Below are 16,608 nucleotides of genomic sequence, written 5' to 3'. Positions count from 1 at the left end.
CAAGGCATTTCAGAAACAAAGACAAGCACTACCAGCTAAACTACAAATACAACAAGTGTTGCTATATTCCAATCGGCCACTTCCTGTATTGAACGGATTTGCTTTAGGGACCCTCGGCACTGGTAGCTCATGAGAAGAAAAAAAAAAGATTAGAATGACATAAAGCAAACTTATAAATGAAAGTAATAATTGCAAAGATTTTCATTTGGACGCTAACTCACCAGCTATCCCAGAGTTGGTGATTGAACCTTTGGCCCTTGCATTTGCCACATTAGAAAGTCACAAGTGGCGTTCTCTGGGAAGTTAGATCGAAACACATTGTAACACTTGTAATTACTGCTTAAGAACACAAAACGGAGATCTTTGAGATTGTAACTTAACTATTTTTATTTGCATTACAAGTAGAAACTAAGGTAGTCCCAATACCAAATAAACAATGAATATGATATATGAAACACAAGCTGTGTGTTATTTATTTTTGGAATGTGTGTGTGCATAAGGGCTTCTTCCCGGCACCCACTTAATCGTCAAGGGTTCCTTTTCCACTGTCCATTAGCGGACCTCCCTGGGGAATAGCTGATGTAGGCAACCTGATGCCGGAACTCTGGGGGTCCATGCAGGAGCACAGCTCAGAGGAATTAGTTTGCAAGATAAAATTGTCATTAAAATCTGGACAGTGGAGACATTGGGTTCCTACTCAGGGGTTGCTGGATGTCCCCTGCCATAGCCTCCGCTGTCCCCTGGACCTTCTGGGGTTGGGGCATCGCAGGCTGGTCATGTCAGTCTGTGGAGCAGCCCTGACTGAAAAGTTTGGTGTGAACCGATAGTAGAAGCCAGCCATCCCAAGAAAGGATCTGAGCTGCTTCACAAATTGTGGGAGAGGACATGATTCTTATGAACTTCTGGTTCAATATCCTCACCTTCAACGGTGAACACAAGGTTCTCCGCTTTAGTTCTAGCAAAGACACATTTGGCTGGATTGATCATCAGGCCTGCTGAGTGTCAGCGCTCCAGGACACTTTCTTCAGGTGTCCCAAGTGCTCCTCTCAGGTGGTGCTGTTAACATCAATATCAAGCTGGAAGCTGAGGGTTGGAGAATGCTCGTCTGCTTGCTTGGCTTGTGTTCTGGTGACAGCAATATGACAGCTTTGTGCTGGGTTTAGCAAATCAAAGAGGCCGGGCAGATCCTGACCCAAAACCACTGAGACAGGAAATCATCAGACGAGCCAATATCCAACAGACAAGTCTGTCCTTGCACTTCAATTTAAGGTCAGCAGTAGGATAAGGCTTCTCATCACCATGCATACAGCAAATGGCAATGGTCTCACAAGTGCAGAGAACATTAGCTGGTACATATTGTCAGTGCACAAAGGTCTGAGTACTGCCAGTATCAGGGCTAATGGGTTTTTCCATTAATCTTTACAGTGGTTAATTTCATACAGTGGCTTAGTGTGACCTTCCTGTGCAACACAATAAGACAGCAAGACCTTAAGGAACACCACAGAAAAATCCTTGCTGTGATTTGGTATCAAACACTTTTGACATTTGTAGATTTCTGAAAGAATTGCATTTTCAGCGATTGGATGGCACTTACTTCTGTTGTGGAAACTGCTCAGAAACCCCCTTGTTGTCAAGATACATCCTCTGAATACCTTTGTTCTCCAGCCTGTGGTTCTAAAGTTTCATGAGACTATGATTATCATAGAGGTTGAAACATGTCATTTTATACAGTGAAGTTTTAAAAAAATGATCTCACTACAATGAAATGGTTTATCACACACCCATTGGATCCACGAGTCTTCGCTTTCTAGTCATACACAGTGTTTGCAATTCAAGACATAGTTTCGGGACCCCACTATGCAGAAATATTAAAAAATATTAGAAAATAACACATTTGTACGGCATGCACATAGATGCAAGGGATTCTCATAAAGTGGGGAGAGTCGTGGGTACCATAGAACCCATTTTCATTCACATATCTTCAGGAGAGAGGTCAAGGCTTGTGAACCCCTCTCCAGTCCAAACTTGTTCTTGGTTAGGTTTAGGAACAAATCCTGATTTGGGCTTAAATAAACCCTTTCTGGCAGAAAGCCCTGAAGGCAATATTCTCCTATGTGCATTCATTGACGGTGGATGTCCGTAAAGGGATGTAGAAAACACGTATCTCTGATTTTCTCCGTGCGGCTTTAAATGTAGCATCAACGCACGAGCCAATCACAACTGGCCGTAAAGTGAAGCGTTGGTGTTTAGAATGAGGAGCTACATGCCTTACCTAGTGGAGGTATTTGTTCATTTTATTAGCGTTTAAGGCTATTGGTGGCGAAGACAGCAGCGGTAAGTATCGTGGTTCATTAGTATTTGGAGATATATGTGATTTTTATAGAGGAAAAATATAAATACTAACAAAAGAATTGACCATATTTCCTCGCCAGCTAGCGTTAAATAGCCTGCTAGCAACGAACGTTAGCCACACAGTCATGTAATGTGAAGTACAGGGAGCATGACAGGAGCATTGACTTCACTAATGTCGTGAATTACGGTAGGAAATGACAGATATATATGAGAACGTGTAGCCCATGGGTGTGTAAGAGAAGTGCATACAGTCGAAAGGTCTATACATACCAATTCAAGATTGGTATTAGTTTATTAGAGTATTGCCGTTTGTTCCTCACAGGTTAACCAAGAAAAACGGTGAAAACATGCAACCTTTAAATGTCGGGAGACGTGTATTGGTTTATGAGTCAGCTAGAAGACAACAAGGCACATACTCGTGCTAATGTCTTTGACGGTCCCCCTCTGATTCAAGCTTCAGACATCTAATACACAGAACAGCTTCACAGAGACCATTACATGTTATGTTACTCACTAACATTGAGTTTGTCCATGCAGCCTCTTCATTACACACACCTGACAAATGAATCAAGACCATTTTAAATATGTATTAGTTAACCAAGGTAATATTTTAACAGATATATATAGTAGATTATTATGAACTATTCACACTTCAGTTGGTTTCCCTATGATTTGTGACCTTTAGAAATGCAGACCACTTTGTGTATAATATATCTAATTATCACCTACGTTCTCCTCTTGTGTGTTCCACCTCAGGCTCTTTATGTTTCATCTGTGTTTAGCGCCTTTCCAGTTTTCCTTTTACTATTCCAAGTCCACGTTCTTCTAAAATTCCAGAGCATCTTGTGACTTTGTGTCTCTCAGTCATCATGTCAAAGCCCAGTCTGCTGGTCCTGTATGGAAGCCAGACTGGTACGGCCCAGGACACAGCCCAGAGGATTGCACGACAGGCGCAGAGAAGGCAGCTGCAGGTTCGAGTGTTGCCGCTGGATAACTATAACGTGGTGAGTGTGTCGGTAACAAGAATGGCAATGACAGGGAATGTATTACTGCTTGGGCCAGTTCTAGTCACAGCACCAGATCCCTGCAGTGGTCTGTGATGTTTGTTACAGCCGACATGAATCGCATGACAACACTGTTGCCTCATGAGTGTTTCCTCTCATCTAACAGGCCAACTTGATCTCAGAGTCTCTGGTGGTTTTTGTGTGCTCCACCACAGGCCAAGGAGACCCTCCAGACAATATGACGGTAATGAAAGAGCACAAAAAGGCGTATAGTAAGATTCATTTAGTTTAATTTGTTTCTATAACTGGGATGAACAATCACAAGATGCAGGTGAACATGGACATGCTTGCCTATTGACCTGATGAGTGAATATGCTTTCAATTTCAAATATCTTGTATCAATAGTTTAGTTCTGATCTTCTTTTACACCAGACCTATTACATTAGTCAAAATCCAGACAAATGCATTCACTTCTGTTATACTGTCCACCTCTACTTTCTTCACAGGTCTTCTGGAGGTTTGTCTTTAGGAAGTCTTTGCCCGTTGGCTCTCTGAGTCGCTTGGACTGCGCTGTACTGGGCCTGGGGGACTCCTCCTATCCCAAGTCAGTATTTCAGGTTTACAGTTCTCACAGTACACATTCACAATGACTCATGGTCAACCACATTCACCCGTAGGTTCAATTTTGTGGCCAAGAAGCTTCATAAGCGCCTTCTGCAGCTGGGTGCCGGTATGCTGCTGCCTGTTGGGCTGGCTGATGACCAACACGACCTGGGGTAAGAAACATGTCTGAATCATGGCATACCTCATTCATTAGGAATGAAAATAATCTTGCTAAATAAATGGCAGAGCGACAGCCTTCTGCTGGTTGAAACACGGCTATTGTAATTTAATTTAGCTAATGGCTGACCTGAGCCAGCTTTCTTCACCACCTCTTTATGTTCCGTAACTGTAGCATGAATTCATGGTGGAATTAGCCAGCTAGCCATCTAACTATCTGGCCAGCCCCCAAATCAGTAAAATCCCTCCAGTATAGGAAAGCACATTTGAATTTCAGCCTAGAATATCTTCAATTTATCAATTTGTCAGCAAAGTGGAGAGTCTGGAACAGTGGGGGGGGGATGTTACAAACGTTCCCAGCTGGAATCGAAGTGTGGACGTTACCTTTGCTTACCTCAAACTGTCCTAACCAGGTCAGACGCTGTGGTTGACCCGTGGCTCACATCCTTTTGGGGGAAAGTATTTGCTCTCTACCCATCTTTGGCTGATGTGATTCCACTGAGGGAAGATGAACCGTGAGTATGATTTTGTCGTGATGTTCTAGATATTTTTTGTCTCCTTCAAGCCTTTTATTAACTCCTATTTGGGTTTTGTGTTTGATCCTAGTCAGTGTTTTTTTTTTTGCTTCCCTCTTTTGGAAGGCTCCCTCCAACGTACACTTTCCACTTCCTGGATGATGTAAAAGAGAGAACGGATGACAGGCTGAGGATTCCCACAGAACAGACAGTCCCCTCGCAGGCCCATCCCTTTCCTGCCAGACTGGTGTCCAACAGGAGAGTAACGGACATGTCACACTTTCAGGATGTGAGGCGCATCGAGTTTGACATCACAGGATCCAGTATTGAGTAAGTAACTTTGAGTCTCTTTTGGGTGTGCGTGTGCTCAGGTTGTGGATCTGCCTTGTCTCCTTTTAATTTTGAGAGCTCATTAAACTCTTTGAAATCTGGGATTACAGAGATCAATTTGTCAAAAATAAATGTTCCTTATTTCATTCAATGTTTTTAATTTTTGATATTTTTAAGTTTTGGAGGAAGTGCATCCCTGTGGTCACTGAGCCCGTTCTGAGGATCTGTCTCTGCTTTTGTTCTCCTGCCCAGCTGTTGTTGTTGTAGTCCTTGTTCAGTAGGAGACATCAACCAGACTCCTCTCTATCGAGGAGGGAGAGAACTGAACACTTCATTTAGATCCACTCGATTAAAGTCAACCTGACCAACACCTCTTCTCTGGGTGACAATTCAGTTTGTTTGTCTCCAATTTCAACAGCACATGTATTTTCTGAATACATTGATTTCACCAGATCAGACGTTTTGTCTCTGTACAGATTTTCATAATGTGCTCTTCAGATGTCACCGTTTTGGATGATAAGCTTGTGCTTGTTTTGTGTTGAAGTTGTTAGTAGTATAACTATGACATCAATGAAGATAACAAACATGTACTGTAATGTCCCTCAATATAGTAATATGTGGATACATGTTAAACATAAAGTATGCTTTAATAAATGTCTTCGATAAATTATACAGTCATTGAAGCTTTTTCAAAATGGAAATGTATTTGGAAAATATTTTATTCTTTTGTCTTCATATTTAGGACATATACATGAGAAATGTATTTCTAATTCAATGTCCACACACACACACACACACACACACACACACACACACACACACACACACACACACACACACACACACACACACACACACACACACACACACACACACACACACACACACACACACACACAGAGACAGAGAGAGATATGTGTTCTGACATAACAACCAAGTGTTTGGACATGAATGATAATATTCATGCTAAATCCAACATGTTGAACGTTGTGTGTGTGCTGGATGTTGACGGCCCTGCAGCCAATTTGTAACGGTGAAGGTATAGTATCATCAACAACTGCACTGAGCATTCGTTGTGGTGTTGCGGTGTAGGTTCGCTGCTGGTGATGTGGTGATGATGCGTCCATGTAACACTCCAGAGGACGTACAGCAATTCTGTCAACTACTGAGATTAGATCCAGAGGCCATGTTCACTCTCAGGGCCACAGACAACACTGCAGGTGTGTGTGTGTGTGTGTGTGTTTTCACTCTGTGCATTATCTAAAACTTTTGGTTCAAAGAAATCAAGCAAGCCAAACACCCCAAAACAAGCCGGCCTACAAATGACTTTGCCATGAGAGTATATTGATTTCAGTGAACCTCTCTCATAGTCTCCCTGTAACCTGCTTTTGAGTCTAGTGTTCAATAGGAAGTAGGCAAATACACTTTATGAAATAATCATATACATACATTGATAGAAATGTATTGATGTACCAATCAAATATGACTCAACTTCAATAGTATTCCACTGTAGATTTTTATTGTATTTCAAAATGCACTTTTATTTCATGTCCTATTTTATTTCATACTTCTAAGGTCCTTTTTCTTTTCTTCATAATTCCACTTTTTATGACATTGGAATCGCTCCCTGTCTCCTAACAGCTGCCTGCTAAAGTAACGTTATTCCAAACAGTAAAGTTGTTCATAAAACCAAACCAATAAACTGAAAGAGGACGAAAAAAAGGTTGTTTGATAATTCTGTATGGGTTTTTAGTTTTGACCCCTTTCACATTACACACCGTCATTTGAGTCACTATTACTGTAATATAAAGAGATGATGACTTGGCCTTAACAGACCTGTGATGGTGAAATGACCATGAACCTGTCTTCTCAGTTCAAGCCAGGCTTCCTCAGCCGTGTACCGTCCGCCACCTGGTGGAGAGCTACCTGGACATCGCCGCCGTGCCTCGCCGCTCCTTCTTTGAGCTGCTGTCCACCTTTGCCACCAATGAGATGGAGCAGCAGAAGCTGGTTGAGTTCAGCTCAGCGGCGGGCCAGGACGAGCTGCATAGCTACTGCAACCGGCCCCGACGCACCGCGCTGGAGGTGAAGGATCAGGGTTAGAGTCAGTGCTGGGCTGGGAGCTGGGAGAAAATGTGCCTTTCATTTAGCTTTTTACTTATCTTATCACTGTGTACGATTTCATGTGATTATAGCATCTTTTTAAATTACTTTTATAGCATATACAGTCCCTGACAAAAGTCTTGTCACTTATCCATTTTGTAGAAACAACAGCTTATAACCTGACTTTGAATTAATCCATTGGTTTCAGAAATGGCTCATATGAAAGCTAAAACCCTCCCAAATTATGTTTAATATACTAAAATAAATTTGCTTCACTGAAGAAAGATTGATCATTTAATGAACACAGAAAGGTCAGATTTTGGCAAGACAAAGGTTGTGTCGCCTACAGAGAGTAATGTGAAAATTGAACAAATAATTTACTTCAAATACAAAAATATGTTTCATAACATCAGTGAATTAAGTAGTGGTGCTGTGAGATCCATATTTAATATCTTGTAGGACTTCCATGAGCTTGAAGGACTGCATCCATGCGGTTCGACAATGATTCATACAATTTATTGATGAAGTCATCAGGAATAGCAAAGAAAGCAGTCTTACATGCCTCCCAGAGTTCATCAAGATGCTTTGGTTTCGTCTTCCATGCTTCCTCTTTCATTCTACCCCAGACATGCTCAGTGATGTTCATGTCTGGTGACTGGGCTGGCCAGTCCTGGAGCACCATGATCTTCTTCGCCTTGAGGAACTTTGATGTAGAGATGGAAGTATGCGATCCTGCTGCAAAATTTGCCCCCTTTTATGGTTGGGAATGTAAGAGGTAGCTAATACTTCTTGATACTTTAGGCTATTGATATTGCCTTCCACCCTGCAAATCTCTCGCACACCCCCATACTGGATGTAACCCCAGACCATGATTTTTCCGCCACCAAACTTAACTGTTTTCTGGGTGAATCTCGGATCCATGCGGGCTCCAGTAGGTCTCCTGCAATATTTGCGGCGGCTGTGATGTAATTCAACCGAAGATTCATCTGAGAAATCCACCTACTGCCACTTTTCCAGCGTCCATCCATTTAGCAGGCTGTGGGCCTTGGAATTGCCTTTTGTTTAGTGATGGTTTCTGGGCACTGATTCGACCATGGAGGCCATTTCGAGACAGAATTCTACAAACTGTCCTGGCTGACACGGGGACTTGAGGTGACCAGGCCTGGTGGAGCTCTGCTGCAGTGGAAAAGGGGCTGGCCTTGGATTTTAGAGCCAACAAACGGTCCTCCCGAGCAGTTGTTTTGCGGGGTCTGCCGGACCTGGGCTTGTCAAAAACATCTCCAGTCTCTTCAATTCTTTTTCTTATTCTTTGTACTTGACGCTGAGACACATTGAAGGTGTCAGCCACCTCAGCAGTGGATCTGGTCTTCAGCCTCTTGATAATCAATGCTTTGGTCTCAGGGTGAATCTTAGGCATGTTGTCAGAGGTCAAGTTGCAGTTGATGTGAAGGTCTGGTGTGCTGGGGTTCTTTTTATACACACCCACTAATTGATTGATCAATTATTGATCACAGGTGAGACTGTAATCTAGGATTGGGTGCATCATATGACAAGGCGACAAGACTTTTGTCTTTGCAAAAACTGACTCAGTGGGCTTTACCAAGCTGTGAATGTTAGAATGCTTTTCAGCAGTTTCGTTTGGCACCAAAACATTATTTCAAAAGCTGTTGGGATTGAAATTAGCCATTTCTTGTAAAAAAAAAATTGATTACAAATATATTTGAGGGGCACTTAAGGTCAACTTGTACCCAAGCGACAAGACTTTTGTCAGGGACTGTATTTTTGTTTGTAGAAACATTTGGCAATCTTGCTCATTAGATCATTGCGGTCTGCCTCAGTGTCTTTTATGTGCAAATCATGCACATAAAGGCTTTGACATTGTAAACGTGTGCTCTTGCTGCTGCAGATCTTGGCAGATTTCCCCCACACCACAGCAGAAATCAAAGTAGACCATCTCCTAGATCTATTCCCTGAGATCCAGCCTCGCTCGTTCTCCATCGCCTCCTCTCTCCAGGTAGTCCTTCATGACAACTATTTAACTGCTATGAAAATAGATGCTTCACCTGGATGCCTCAGGCAAAGCTGTAAATGAAATCATTGAGTGGTAAAGACACAAATGAAATGACTTCTTCTAAAGCCTTCTCTCCACACAGGCTCACCCACACAGGCTTCAGATCCTGGTAGCTGTGGTTCATTACAAAACCAAGATGTATAAACCAAGAAGAGGCCTCTGCTCCACCTGGTTAGCCTCCCTGGACCCGGCTCAAGGTCTCTCACCACATTTAACAAGTGTTTATATTGCCTCCACAGAGATGACTTCATTCTGGTTGGCTGGATGTTGTGTGTCCATTTCACACAATCCTGTCATCTGTTAGTATGATACAGCTTTTCCTACTTTTTGAAATAGATGTGTCAACACATTTGGCCTTCTTGCAAAATCACTAATACGAGCAGATCCGTTCCTAAGTGGCACATACGAGTGATGGAAGAGAGTTTTCTCACAGGGTACAAACACAAATCTACATTTACTGTAAGTATTTACTGCTACAATACTACAAAAAACAGTTGCGTTGTCTAAATTGATAACAACAAAAACAAACCAAAATGAAAGGCAATCGCTAATATTAAAATAACATTAAGGGGGGTACAAAATGGCTCAAATGGAAAATTAACCATAATGTACATTAATACAAAGGACCGATTTCACCAGAAACAGTCATATCACCACGCTGCTGCTCTCTTTTAACGTGAATACTAACTCACCTACTCATTCATGCTCACTCACTTATTTACTGCACACATTCACTTATTGATTATGAACTGCACACACCTACTTGTTTACTTCACACATACACACAGCCATTTATCACACACAAGCACTCTTTTACTGCACTTTCTTATTTACTGCAGACAATCACTTATTTACTGCATTTATTGCACACATTCTCACACACAAATACACTTTTTTCAGCACACAGTCTCACTTTTTTCTGACCCTTTTAGCCAGTTATTGTCGATGGCTTAGCCCAAAAACCAAACACACACACACTGCAGTCATGAAGTAAGAACATCATTTCTTTTAGATGGAAAAACTAAGAGCAGTAGAGTGGCAATATGACTTTACTACTGAGAAGTAGTGCTGTGGAAATGTACATTATACAGAGTCTATCAAGAGACAACAGGTAAACATGCAGACAAACAGCATCAACAAGATCAGAAAATATGATTTCATGTCTTCACAGAAAGTAGGAGTCAAGACACATCTCTGAGCCAGTTTTAAAGAAACACGTGGTTTTCTCTGCAACTCTGGATAATAAACACTTCTATTTTAGAATTTCTTTTTTAATTTAACTTTTAGAAAGCAACTGTGTGCCAACTAAATGCAGTACACCTCACCAAGTCCTTCAGTTTGTAAGATACACTGCAGAACTTGGAGAATACAAATCTCCTGTTGCATTGCATTACAATGAATTAATAATGATTTTTTTTGTGTCCTATTAACCGGTGTTGTAGGGGAGGTGTATGTGCCGCAGTGGGTGAAGAAGGGAAGTCTGAAGTTCCCCAAAGAGAAAGACACCCCTGTGATAATGGTTGGACCTGGAACAGGAGTGGCGCCCTTCAGGGCGGCTTTACAAGAAAGGATGGCTGAGGGGAAGAATGGTGCGACCTTTACCTTTCTGACTGTCTCTCTTATTTTCTAAATAAATGACATTACTCGACATCATTTCACAGCTTTGACATGACACATGTCCTCCTTGTCTTCCTGCTGTTTAGCCAACGTCCTGTTCTTTGGCTGTCGCTCTGAGTCCAAAGACTTCTACTTCAGGTCAGAGTGGGAGGCCATGATGAAGACTGGACATCTGACCCTCTTCACTGCCTTCTCAAGAGACCAGGTCAGACAAAAGTACTCTATGCACATGCAAATGATCACAGGAAAAGTCTGAAACGTGTCTTTATTTTATTGGGTTGTCCATCCATCCATCTGTCTGCTGCATTCTTGTGAACACATTATCTCAGGAAGGCCTGGAGGGAATCTTATCAAAGTTGGCACAAACTTCCAGTTGAACTCAAGGATGAACTGAATAGATTTTGTAGGTCAAACATAAAGGTCACTGTGACCTCACAAAACATGTTTTTGGCCAAAACTCACAATTAACACAAATGTCTTAAAACCTTTTAAACCCTAGTCCAGGGGTCGGCCACCTTTACTGTCCAAAGAGACATTTTCATCTATTTTCCACCAAATAAAATGTGTCTGGAGCCGCAAAAGCTATTTGATGTCACAGCTTATAAAGTTTTATATATAGTTATATTATATATATACAAAAACTGTAGTTTGTTGTATTTATGAAATTATAGAACTAGAATAAAGACACTTGTTGACATTTTATTGCTATTTTACGTGTTATAACGATATCAAACTCTGATGAAGAGGAGAGTTTGCTGCAGCAGAGGAATCGCTCTTTTTCTCTCATCTCCAGCGTGATACTTTCAGCTAATGCTGTGTGTTTGTTCTGGAAGCGTCTCTCAACTTTACATTTTTTGTTGTTTGCAAATTTCTCGCCACATATCAAGCATACAGGTGAGCCAGCATCGTTGGCAGTGAAAGCAAATGAATACGTCCACGCAGAATGAAACTCTCTAGTTTCCTCCGTGACGTACGTGTGTGGGTGTGGGTGTGGGTGTGGGTGGGTGGGTGGGTGGGTTAATGCGTTTAACCACTGTTAAAACTACGAATGACTAGATTCTTTTTAAACGATGAAACAATCTTTTGATTCCTAATACATTGAATTGTGAGTTTTTATGCTAATAACTGCTGCAGATTACTTAAACAAAGAATAACATTTATAATTTTTGATGGTTTACTCTGACTCCAGAACGGTTAAAATGATTTTTGGGTTGGCAATTTTGATGTCGTATGCATTGAATGTGTTGTAACTCTGTTATGATGTTCATTCTGTACACATGACATCTATCACACTTCTGTCCATCCTGATAGAGGATCCTCCTCTGTTGTTTCTTCCTTTTTCCTCCCTGTTAACGGGTCTTTGGGGAGTTCTTCCTGTAGTGATGTGAGGTTCACAGGACAGAGGGTGTGTACAGATTGTAAAACCCTCTGAGGAGAATGTGTGATTCTTGTAGACCAGCTGCTGTAACCAAACAAATTTAACAAAAACAATCTGAATCAGGCGATATGAATCATCGGCGATTGGAAAAATTGGTGGCAAAAAAACGTGATCAAGGATTCTCTAAAAGTTATATTTGGTCACTTTTTTTCTCTTGTTCTGATCTCATCCGTGACTTGAAAGCGTGAGACGTTCCTAATGGGGAGTGTTATGACCCGCTGAACCCCTAGCAGATACCGGCATTGACTTCAGGGGCTTAATGGAATCGGCAACAATTTAAGGACACAGAAACAACTGTCAGCATCTTTATTTTCATAAAATATGAATTTAGCAAAAATAAAATCTCTAGAATTCTTTTGGAAAGAAGGCTGCCGTACTGTACCTGCACTCTTTATGTGGTAAAAACAGGAGGAAACTGAAATAGTGGTTCAAGGAAACACCCAACCAGAATTTTTCTGCCACTACATACAATTTGTGTGTATTTTTTGTGACTAATAAGGAAACTGAGTGTTTTTGTATTTCAGGAGGAAAAGGTGTATGTGCAGGACCAGGTAAGGGAGAACGCTGAGCTCCTTTGGGACTTGATTGCCAATAGACGTGCCTGCTTCTACATCGCTGGGTGAGTCCAAGGCACCAAAACCATCTCTCCTATGTTCACATCTGAGTTGTCTGAGGAGTGCCACTAGTTGTCTGTGGAGAGGAGTGCCAGGCTTAACTCTGCTGCCTGTCAGATGTCAGTAGGTACCAAGGTGGCTTTACGACAGCTTAATAATTTCAATGGAGGCTAATGGCTATCACGACGGGGGTTTACAAATGTCTGTTAATAATAATAGTGGCAGCCCTGTGACAAAGTGGCACTCCTCTGACAGCTTGCGGCAGACTTACAACCTTGTTTTTTTTTCTATGCAGTAATGCTAAACAGATGCCAACCAGTGTGTGCGACGCTCTGAAAGAGGTGTTCCAGCACGAGGGAGGCGTGTCCTCCGAAGACGCCTCGCAGATGCTGGTAACCATGGAGAGGACAGGCCAGTTGCAGAGTGAGACCTGGTCTTGATCACATGCCCTTAACCCACTACTTCAGAGTTCACATTAAGCTGCTGCTACCATGTTGACTGCATGATACAATCCCTGATTTGGAATAAAAGTGTCAGCATATCGGCATTAAGCATGGAAGTTCATTCGAGACCTTTTGACATTCCCTTAGCAGTGTACTGTAGAATAGTCATTCCCAAAGACTGGATCGAGACCCCCAGGTGGGTTGCAGATTTGTCCAAATTTGTCTGTTTCTCTCTCTCTCTCCATCACCTGTCTAGTTTCTCTCTCCCTCATCATCTGATGTCTGTCTCTCTCTCCTCTCCCTCCATCATCATCTCTCTCTCTCCTCTCTCCCTCCATCATCTGATGTCTGTCTCTCTCTCCTCTCCCTCCATCATCATCTCTCTCTCTCCTCTCTCCCTCCATCATCTGATGTCTGTCTCTCTTACTCTTCACCAACAGTAGAGTGAGTTTTAGTTTGTTTTGGAGCCATGCTGTAATGTAAATTTATGCAACATGAGGTTTGTCAAATAAACTCAAACGCCTCCATTCATCCCCTATCCCCCTGGTTCTGAAGGAGTAATAACAGAGCTCTTACATCTCTTGTAATAGCAAAGAGCAGTGTACAGTCAGGTAGCAGCTTGTCATTCATTTAATCAAAAGTTCTCAAGGCCCAAAAAAGTTGATTCAGACATCCCTAATTAAAAACAGTGAAATATAGCCACAAAGTCTGTTAACACATGAATCTTCAAATCTGTCTTTAATAAGCTGTAAAAATGTCCATAAAACATCTCCATAACATTGGAAATGTGTCTTGGTGAGAGTAGACGATGATGATGATGATGCCCCGCTTTTGAAAGGTCCAGTGACATTAGAACCAGGAAGTGATGCAGCTGAATCCAGTGAACATTAGCCTTCTGTTCAATGACAAACTATAAACAGTCTGTAAGAGTGATGCAGTGGTTTGTAGTCTGGTGATCACACACACAGCACTAGGACTTGTCCATTACCAGTTTCTATTGGCTGGCTGTGCATATCCACACAGTTGAACTTGGACCTGAGATCCTGCTCGACATCACACTGACACAGGAAAAGCATGCTTGGATTTGACCGTCTTGAACTGGAGACTTAGCAACTATTCGTAAGACAGAAGTGTTACGTGGCCGTACCTTTAGATCTGGTAGAGCAGACAAGATGACTCAGCAATTAGCACAGAGCAGAAGACTAATTTATGGAGTTAGCTACACACTCCACGAACACGCACTGCAGATCATTTCACAGATAAGAAATACTGTGTATACTCTAACTGTCCTATCTGAGAGCCAGTGTGTGGACTTGGTAGATCTCCTTTGGGAAGTTAGTTTGTTGCTCTTCGTGGATGATGCGGAGGCCTGCTCTGCTCACCAGACTATGAACTATTACCAGGTCTCGGCAGACGCTGCTGTCCACCTCATCGGGGACCACGCCCTCATACGACACATTGTCCTTGATGATGATGAGGCCGTTAGGCCGCAGGGCTTTCTGGCAACGCTGCAGGAAGTCCACCAGGTGGTCGTCTGTCAGGTGGCCTGAAGGGAAAAATCAGGAGAAAGGTTTTCTATTTATTTGCATCACTTCTGCCTTAACCCTACTCATATCTAACTACGTTTGAGCAAGCACAACAAGAATACGTAGGTGGTATGGCTTCCTTCTTCATTTCTTTTAAGACATTTCTATCACCAACCAGGTTTAGCTAAAGTTACGTCCAATCAGGTCACTCAGGTTTGTTGTCCAGCGATAGTCCAGTAGATGGATCAATAGGGTGTGTGTGTGTGTGTGTGTGTGTGTGTGTGTGTGTGTGTGTGTGTGTGTGTGTGTGTGTGTGTGTGTGTGTGTGTGTGTGTGTGTGTGTGTGTGTGTGTGTGTGTGTGTGTGTGTGTGTGTGTGTGTGTGTGTGTGTGTGTGTGTGTGTGTGTGTGTGTGTGTGTGTGTGGCGTGAAGCTACAAAAAAATAAAGGATATGCCGCGGCAACCCAAAGTAGATAAAGAAGATAAACCTTCGCTTCGGTAAATGAACGAGTAACATAACTTATTTTAACGTTCTGCTCTTGGCGTCCTTAAGCTGCATGCCCTGTGCACAGCTGGTACTAACACAATGTTAGTTATTAACATTTTACTGCCACATGGGGCAGTAATACCAACCACGGTCTAACAGTGTACTTTATCTCAAGAAGAAATTGAACTTGTGCTTTTTGGCTCCTACAGTAGGAACTGTGATCAAGGACTTCAGTCAAGATGAACTAAAGGAAAAACCTTCTAACCCTTTTAGATCACATCACTGCTCATTTTCTTCACCTTTCTAACAATACATGCAAAACATTACAAAAGTATCTATTTCTTCCTATTTTCATTCTGTAAAACAAAATATGAAGTGTGCTTACTTTAGCTATTAACCAATTTCATCCTCAAAATATCATGACATCCATCAATCAATCTGCAACTTCAAGGGAGGTGTGTGTGGAGCCACAGTCATCTGTAGTTCCGTATTGATTGTAGTCCAATCAAATGCAAAGGACTTGATTTAAATTCCTCTCACAGCTGTGCACTGCTCAGATATTCCCTTTCACTGGGGAACACTTCACAGTGCAGAAGACAGACGCTCTAACTTGCGTTTCACTGGGCTTCAATATGCCTGAAATGAACTAGGTCATACAACGTGTCCGACCACATCATCTGGACGAGGGGAATGTTAAAATGGAGACAACAGCCGACACTTTGGAACAGTCCAACCACCAAATCGGGCACTTACAGAGTTGAGTATGTTGAACATACTTGCCTGAAAACAAAGAAAATGATGGCTGCGTGGTGCCCAGGCCCGTCCCCTGGTGTATGCTACATACTTCTATACAAGCTCAGTTCAAGTGACACATAGAAGCCTGTCAGTCATATTGACCCTCATAATTACCTCAACAGGTTTTGTTCCACACTAGGGCTGCAACTAACGATTATTTTAAGAATCGATTAATCTGTCGATTATTTGTTCGATTAATCGATGAATCGGATAAAAAAACAAAAAAGCATTCATTTCCAACCCTTTATTCAAAAACAGAACTCACAGTGCAAAGAATCTTCAGAAAGTGCACAAAGGTTGCTCGAACATCCCTGAGCTGTGAAAGTAATAATTAAAAAAATAAATGGACTAATATCAGGAGTGGGGTTCAGCAGGTTACCCACGCCTCTCGGTGAAGGGTAGACACGCTGAGCCACTCAGTGTGGCGCGCGTGCAGCCCCGAATATCTAAGGGCATCACAGACCTGTTGTTGCTCAATCTCGTGTGGCTGAACGCCACTTGTCCCTCTAAGAAGCTGGACGCCGACCGCACGG

At 42.2% G+C, this 16,608-nt stretch overlaps 2 protein-coding genes across 2 annotated transcripts in view; one reads left to right on the top strand and one right to left on the bottom strand.

Moving 5' to 3' along the window:
• Nucleotides 1-2,237: 2,237 nt before the first annotated feature.
• Nucleotides 2,238-13,767, top strand: ndor1 (NADPH dependent diflavin oxidoreductase 1). The gene is made up of 15 exons (XM_079179549.1): nt 2,238-2,334; nt 3,217-3,356; nt 3,523-3,600; nt 3,863-3,960; nt 4,034-4,132; nt 4,550-4,651; nt 4,778-4,981; nt 6,074-6,201; nt 6,855-7,066; nt 8,991-9,098; nt 9,238-9,352; nt 10,598-10,744; nt 10,859-10,977; nt 12,735-12,829; nt 13,120-13,767. Exons 2-15 carry the CDS (start codon nt 3,222-3,224, stop codon nt 13,262-13,264), a joined length of 1,785 nt encoding a protein of 594 aa, XP_079035675.1. The 5' UTR covers nt 2,238-2,334; nt 3,217-3,221; the 3' UTR covers nt 13,265-13,767.
• Nucleotides 13,768-13,924: 157 nt separating this feature from the next.
• The window catches only part of ntmt1 (N-terminal Xaa-Pro-Lys N-methyltransferase 1), a 7,876-nt gene continuing 5,192 nt past the window's right edge, over nt 13,925-16,608 (bottom strand). Inside the window, exon 4 of the mRNA XM_079179550.1 lies at nt 13,925-14,813. Within this exon, the coding sequence (XP_079035676.1) occupies nt 14,557-14,813 (257 nt within the window). The 3' untranslated portion in view covers nt 13,925-14,556. The remainder of the gene's footprint in view (nt 14,814-16,608) is intronic.

The sequence above is a fragment of the Pholis gunnellus genome, assembly GCF_910591455.1.
Source record: "Pholis gunnellus genome assembly, chromosome: 18".
Lineage (NCBI taxonomy): Eukaryota > Metazoa > Chordata > Actinopteri > Perciformes > Pholidae > Pholis > Pholis gunnellus.
Note: the sequence above shows the minus strand (reverse complement) of the source record. Positions and strands in the feature narration are given on the sequence as shown.